Source organism: Centroberyx gerrardi, chromosome 23 (assembly GCF_048128805.1).
Source record: "Centroberyx gerrardi isolate f3 chromosome 23, fCenGer3.hap1.cur.20231027, whole genome shotgun sequence".
NCBI lineage: Eukaryota > Metazoa > Chordata > Actinopteri > Beryciformes > Berycidae > Centroberyx > Centroberyx gerrardi.
The window spans coordinates 21,668,175-21,675,892 of record NC_136019.1 but is presented as its reverse complement, the minus strand read 5'-3'; the positions used below and the strand labels follow the sequence as shown (position 1 = coordinate 21,675,892).

At 39.7% G+C, this 7,718-nt stretch overlaps 1 protein-coding gene across 1 annotated transcript; it reads left to right on the top strand.

Annotated features, from left to right (window-relative positions):
• Positions 1-3,798: 3,798 nt before the first annotated feature.
• On the top strand, positions 3,799-5,752 carry LOC139922118 (uncharacterized). Its single transcript, XM_071912564.2, has 4 exons — positions 3,799-3,889; positions 3,985-4,035; positions 4,221-4,409; positions 5,025-5,752. Exons 1-4 carry the CDS (start codon positions 3,832-3,834, stop codon positions 5,525-5,527), a joined length of 801 nt encoding a protein of 266 aa, XP_071768665.1. The 5' UTR covers positions 3,799-3,831; the 3' UTR covers positions 5,528-5,752.
• Positions 5,753-7,718: the final 1,966 nt, after the last annotated feature.

The following is a 7,718-nucleotide window of genomic DNA, read 5'->3' as shown; positions in this document are numbered from 1 at the left end:
TATCTAAAGGAGCATTGCCTATAGTGCAGATTCGATTTATAAGTATATCCTTTATTTTGCCTTGTATATTTTTCTTCATTTTGTCTATTTTTTTGCAAGTTGTATTTTTTCCTTTTTTCTTCAATTGGCCAAATTTTTGTCTGCACTGTATATAAGTTGCATGGGACTGCACTGCTTGTAAATAAAACACCTGGACTGATGAACAGAACCATCTCTTTTGTGCCTCAGCCATTTGGCCAACCCTACACTTTATTTCAGCACAACATAGATGTCATCAATTATAAGTAAAGCATCCTATGAGTGTTTATGATCCATTTCAGACTGTATGACAAGGGTTATGATTGATAATCACCTTATGCGACAAACACAACACAAATGTTTTTGTGTTATAAATATTTGAAGTGCTCACAGTAAACTAAAATGATCCATGCAACATCATAAGTTACCTTCTAATGGATCCAAAATAAACCATATAATCATATAATTGTTCACTTCAGATTAAGTGATAATGTTGAGTGACAGATCTTAAAACAGGCATCTTTATTAGTGGAAATTGTAACGCGCTTGGTCGTGTCTTAGCTTACATTAGCTTTAGGGAAGTAGGTTGTTCCGAGATAGCATGACAGAGCCAGACAACGTCAGTATTGGGATTTCACACATGTACCACTTTATTCACCTATACTTGTCAACCATACAATGCCTGGTCTCTACGGCACTATAATCTCTCAACATACATGTAGATTGATATAGTTTAACACGTACCAAATCGTTACTGAAGAGACAAGCTACTCGTTGGGAGATAGACTGGGAGTAGTACTCAACCTGCCGCTGTAACCCAGTCCCAGTAAAAACAAGGAGCGCCACCCAGTGACTTAATCTGTTACTGCAACCAAACAATGTTCCAAAAGCACAGCAGGCACATTTGCGACTGTTACAAAATGTGGAAATAAGCTACAGGCCAATAGACAGAGAACAGCCAAGACGTACCGGATTGCTTATGAGTTGGTAACATTACGTTACGTATTTCTGTTTTAAAGATTGACTGTGGTGACTGAAAAACAGTGGTGGGTTACTAACAGTGCTGGTTAATGAATATATTGGTTTATGTGTGTGTTAACTATTTTATTTATGACCTGTTTAAATCTGTTTTTTTTACCATGTAAATTTGAGGTGTCTTATATTCATATTAATTCATATTAACAAATGACAAGTTGTCAATCCAAAGTTGTAGATGGAAAATTGATGAGAAAACTAGTAGGCCTAGTAATATGTAGTTGTTGTCCTTGTAGGATCACTTTGTCCCGGGCACGGGCAAGATATATATGTATATAGCAGTAGTAGTAGTAGTAGTAGTAGTAGCAGTAGTAGTTGCAGGAGCAGTAGTAAGGGGCTGGTGTCCACCAAGCGGCCTATTGAGTGCTTGAAGCGCTGGTGCTGAGCGCTTTGGCAGCGTCAGTTGAGCGTTGGAGCGGGGAACTGAGACGATGTCTCCGGGTGTTGTTGCTATGAGAAACGTTAGCCTAGCTAACGTTAGCTACAAACAAGGAAACTATAATTTATAGTTTCCTTGGCTACAAAACGGCAGGATGCCAGCTCTCGGTCCCGCCCCTGCTTCATCCTCATTGGTTGGTAGAACACTGAAGTGACATTGATGAGCGGTGCGTTTCAGACAAAGTTGAAATTGTTTCAACTTGAGAACAGGTCCAGTGCTCACGGCGCTCAGCGCTAAAAAGTGGTGAGGTACCTGATATGGGTTGTAAGCGCTGAAAGCGCAACTTTTCCATAGGAAATAATGAAAAAACAGAGCTTTTTTCACAGGTCTTTGGTGGACACGGGCCAAATAGTAGCAGTAGTAGGATTAGGAGTAATAGAGTTGCCAGATGTCCAGTTTTTGACCGGAGTGTCTGGTATTCAGATGCATTGCATTCCAGTCAAAATCATTCTGTAAATAATATTTCACCAATTCTAGCCCTGCCAATACTCCCCTGTCACGGGTGATTATTTGTTGTTTTTGATAGGCTCATGACGAGAGCAGCGGTAATCTCCACCAATCACAAATGACCATATCACCCCACGTGGGTGGGTATTTTATTGTATGGGCTGTGTAAGCACATAGCGCAAATTTTTGAATGGCAGAATTAGACCTACATGATGGAGATAAAAATGTAAGTGAAGCAAGCATCTCTCCTTCTCTCTCGCCAGGATAATAAATCATTATTTGCTCATATTTGAGTGACACCTGTCACTCAAAAAATGTTTGATCGTTATCTGCATTTAAATTGTTATAAAATATGGCCAAAATCTGTGCTTGGGGCACATGCACAACTAATTGTAACATCAGGTCACTGGAGTGTGGAACATACATTATACGTACGAATGTAATAATGAACAGGCATAATATTGTTGCTGAATGATACTGATGAAACTGAATTACATTTAGGTTACCCAGGTTTGAGCTCTATACAAGTACATCTGCTCATGTGCACGCGCATGAACGTACACACACACACACACAATATCTGGTTTTACCAAGATGTAAATCTGGCAACTATAAGTAGTAGGCTAATAGTAGTAGCAGTAGTAGTACCAGCAGTAGTATTGCTGTAATATTGACTCAACGGATGAAAATCCTTGCTTACATCGTCCCTACTAAAGTGTTGTAACGATTGTCTTAAATGACACATTTAAAAGTTGAGACATATCAGGTTGGCCAACAAACCAAGCAAAGAAACTCAACCGACACTTCAGTCTGTTCAACAGAACCAGTCTGTTAACCAAAAGACAAACAACAAGGTAAGTCGTTTGACTCTTAAAACCTGATATATATATTTTTTTTAACAGTGTTTCTTTTACTTATGGCATACAAATAATCATGTCAGTAACCTATGGAAGCCCGTTTCCACCACCTGTTAAAAAAAAATCTGGCCCTTTTTTTTTTCTGTTTGTCATCATGAAGTGAGATTTTTTTTCTCAATATTATGACTTAGCATCTAATAATTATGAGATACCAAGTCATAATTATGAGATAGTATCTTATAAATATGACATATTACACTTACAGGCCACTTTATTAGGTGCACCTGCTTGTTTAGTTTTGTCTTTGACCACACATTCGAACGGGCAAGATGTGTGATCTAAGCATGTTTGATTGATTGATATGATTGTTGGTGCCAGACGTGGTGGTTCAGCATCTCAGAAACAGCTGCCCTCCTGGGATTTTCATGCACTACAGTCTCTAGAGTTTACAGAGAATGGTGTGATAAACAAAAACATCCAGTGAGTAGAGTTCCAAAAACACCTTGTTAATGAAAGAGGTCAGAGGAGAATGGACAGACTGGTTCAAGCTAACAGAAAGGCCACAGATGCTCCAATAACAGCCTTTACAGTGGTGTGCAGAAGGGCATCTGAACACACAAGTTGTTATTATGTTATTATGAGATACTATCTCATAATTACGAGATAGTAAGAAAACTTTCTCATAATTATGAGATACTAAGTCAAACTTATGAGATGCTAAGTCATATAGAGATAGTATGACTTAGCATCTCATAATTTTGACTTAGTATCTCATAATTATGACTTAGCATCTGATAATTATGAGATACTAAGTCATAATATTGAGAAAAAATCTCACTTGATGATAGAAAAAAAATGGTATGTGCCGGATTTCTTTTTTTACAGGTGGCGGAAACAGGCTTCCATAGCTTTCATGACAAAGGAAATGTACAGTTCCAACGGTGTCAGTCTATCTACTTCACCATTGTAGTAATGGAACTTCCCCTTCTCTCTTTTAGAGCATCACTGTGACAACAGCCTGTTGTCTGTGTCAAAATGGGAGCGAATTTCGAAGACGTGTGTGCCTGTTGTTGCAGTACCTTGTTCGTATTTGGTAAGAGAAACCAAGCAACAAATAGTAACAATTGGATACATACATTCATTTAAAATTTTGAGTGAAAACTTTCTCTGTATCTCTTCCTTGTGTAGGCTGCACCATTCTCCTTGTGGGTGCTTTTCCAATTGCCCAAATCACCATAGGTAAGTAAGGACATTTTTTAACGTTTCTTCACGTCTCATGGAGAAATGAATGAATTCGATGGGATGAAATGACACCAGGCTGAAATAGCTACTTTCCATTTGCAACCATTTTAACATTTGCAAGAAACATTGTTATCAGTTCTACAAAATGTCCATCCTAAGCTTAACACAGCTCTGTAAATTAGGTGCAGTGTACTTGGACGAGTGTCCAGTGGCACCGGTCATCCCAGTATACGTGCTGGTATCAGGGGTTGCGGCCCTGCTGCTGACGGTCTATAATGCCTTGGGTTTGAACGTACCGGGCCTGTGCGGCTCGATCTTGATGGCCTGGAACTTCAGCCTGACCCTGTTCTTCTTCATCTGGTTCCTCTTCGGTAAGCGATGATACATGGGGCCGATATTGGCCTTTTACATCAGATGTCATCCACCTCTGATATGATGGATATGACGCAGTTTGATTGATTAAATATTTCGTTTTTAGTTGGCTGTATATGGGAAGCGCTCAACCCATTCTTCTTCCCCTTCCTCTTCTTATCCTGGGTTTCAGTGGAGAGTTTTAGTGTCCCATGATGCTCTAAATGTAGTTTGAGAGGCTTTTCCACCCTGACAAGAATTAAACTCTGGGGGGAAACACAAAATACTTCTAATTCTTTTACATGAAGATTGTCAAATTTAAAGATACTGAATATCGCCACAAAATATCGATCACCGGTAGCTTCAGTTTAAAAATATCGGTCAAACCCAAATCGATTCCATGGAAATTTTGGTTGTTGGGGTTAGTAGATTTGATCAAATTAGGTAACGATTACTATTTGCTGCTTTAGCGACCCAGTTTCCCCACAGGCATCACTCAAATTTCATCTTAACTGATGGAGTTTTTTTTTAGCTTAGATATTGTTTGGCAGAGGGTCGATAACGCCCAAGCAAATTTACGTGCGCTGACTGTAAATGCATTCATTGATTTCAGTTCGTCTCTTTTCCGTCCTCAGGTAGTTACCACGTTTATTCCATATATCCACCCAACTATGACAAGACCACCACTGACCCAGAACACAACGTCACTCAAAGCAACTACACTCGCGATTTCTCCGAACGCGACAACCGGTCCAACTTCACCTTGGAGAACCAGAATCAGGAGCGGAACCAAACCCTTTCGAATCTCAGCCACCGGAACCGGACCTGGATCAAGGACGACAACCAGACCTTAACCAACCTGATTCAAGCTTTGGCCCTCAGCAACGCAAACAACGAGACGATGGGAGAGCGCCGCGACCGTCCGAAGGCGAGCCGAGGCCCCGCCGCTCTGCCTTACTGTGACCGTACTCTGTACCTGTTTGCTTTCTGGTGCATCACGCTGGTCTATGGGTTTGCAGGGGTTGGCCTCCTGATGCTCTGCTGTTTGTTCAGTTGTATGAAATCTTTGGACTGCCTTACAAATTTTATGTACTGGCGTGAGGGGGACGATGGGACTGGAATTGTTGTTCCAACCTGAATCTACAGTCTATAGTATTATTTTCATAAAGTGCTTGACTACTTACTGTAAACGGTGTGGCTGTGCATAGCTTCATCAGTCAGCCTAATTTGAGTTGTTCCCAGAGAATTCAGCGACTCCAAACTACAACATTGTTTCTCGTAATGTGACACGTTAAAACGACAAACCCTTTCAAATCCCAACCACTGTAAACAGCGTCTTCTTTTGGCTGAGTAAACTCAAAGAAATATTTATACTTCAGAATGAAAAGTAAAGATTTGAACTTTTAACTGTTAAAGGGGCAGTAATACAGATTTATTTCCCCAAATTACCATAATATTCCTGCAGGGGGTTTTATGGTTGTTGATCAGTACCAATGACTCAACGATCACTTGGCCAAGTTCTGAGATTTCTGGCTTTCTAAACTCACGTTCCGGATGGGGGGTGGGAGGGGGGTGGGTGAGAGGGTACTATTATCTGTTTCATCATAATAAACAAATTGATGTTTATTGTCATATATCATGTCTGATCTTGTGTGAATAATGTAATGAACTCAATTCATTTTTTATTTTTTTTTATAAATGCATGCAGAACATAACATTGGAGAGCTGTAGATGCAGGCACCTATGTGTTGTACAATACTGTGCAGTTTATATTTCAGTATAGTGCATTTTACCGTAATGACCCTGTTTTTGTTGCAGCTGTCTGTGTTTTCTTTCATTCCTTAATTCTTTCTTCTTCTTTTTTTAGATTTTATTACGTAATTGTTGATTTTGCCCACTTTTAATGTGTTTGTATCTTATGTATTTTATTTGTAGCTATTTTTATCACCTCCATATATATTCTACTATTATTATATACATTCCTGTAAAGCATGTTATGAACTCTGCTTTTAGACAAGTGCGATATACAAGGCAATGTACTTGGGTTTCCTGTAGACAGCACCATGCCTTTTAAAACACCTTGTGTCAGAGAGGAATAAAAGATTTTCTCATCACTTTCTCTTGGTAAGAGTAACTGACTGAGAAGATTGGGAAACAGGACAACACTGACATCTTGCCTCAGCACACATTCTGGTGCAGTGTCCACACACACACATACACACACTGGAGAATTCTCTGTTAATGTCTAAATCTCTAACAGGCTAGAAAACGTGAGCTAGCTGAAAAAGCTTGTTGTGGTGTGGCTGTAGATCAATTCAGTAGGCTAATGTTCTAAGTAAAAGTGAATAGTGTGATAAGGTGGATTTGTTTCCAAATGTAGGTTACTGTGACACAGCAAACTGTCTTTAGTCTCTCTACTCCAAAACAATCTGAGTTGTAGCTTGAGAAGAGTCAGTTAACCTGAACAAACTGTTAGCTAGCGGACTAGCCAGCAGGTGTCGCATGTTAATGTTAACATGCAGCTACCAACCACTGCTAGCACTAGCCTTTACTAGATACATTAGTGTGCTAGAAGACTGTGGTTGTACTGGGCAGCTCCCAGTGTGAATGTGTGGAACTGTATCAATGTTAAGTGGGACGTTGCTGGAAAAGAACTCGGTCCACTTTCCCTGGATAAAATACAGGTTAAAAGTTAAACTGAATGGGTACTTTTATCCCATGGTCACTCACATTTAGTTTAAAAGAACTGCAGCACCACCTAGTGGGGAAAGGTTGGAAATGCACTAATTAACAACAGTCATGATGAGGAACAGTCCAGAGGAGGAAAAAAGGTGGTAGGAAGGAAGTAGCGTTGATGAGAGTTATGCTGCCTTCATGTGCTCCTCATAAGCTCCTACTTAAGAGATGCTTTTGGTCGGAGATTCGCTAACAACAGTAGTGTTTTGGTGGCTGATATTTTATTTTAGAAACCAAGTGCCACAGAGCTACTTGGTGCTGCAGTGCCAGAATTAAGAGAAAATGTAGGTTACACAAAGAGTGAAAATAGAAACATAAAGCAATGCTACTTATTTCCATACAATACCAACCAATTACATAATAACGCATCATTTTTACCATCAGTTACTGACATGGCTCTCATGTTATCTGTGCCCTAAATGTCACATCGGAGCAGCTGGGTTCCATAGAAAAGTATTACTTTCCCATGTTTTTCAGTCCTATGTACCTCTTTGCTGGGTCATTCATGCCAAATTCCTAATTACGATTTTTCCGACAGCACATGAAGACAACATTACTTTAGATTATTCATCTCTGTACCGGGGAATAAATCC

Bases quoted from the DNA above. Each gene is read 5' to 3' on its own strand.
- LOC139922118 (XM_071912564.2), top strand. From the start codon at position 3,832: ATGGGAGCGAATTTCGAAGACGTGTGTGCCTGTTGTTGCAGTACCTTG. The intron at 3,890-3,984 runs GTAAGAGAAACC...TTCCTTGTGTAG, and splicing joins CAGTACCTTGTTCGTATTTG to GCTGCACCATTCTCCTTGTG. The intron at 4,036-4,220 runs GTAAGTAAGGAC...TCTGTAAATTAG, and splicing joins AATTGCCCAAATCACCATAG to GTGCAGTGTACTTGGACGAG.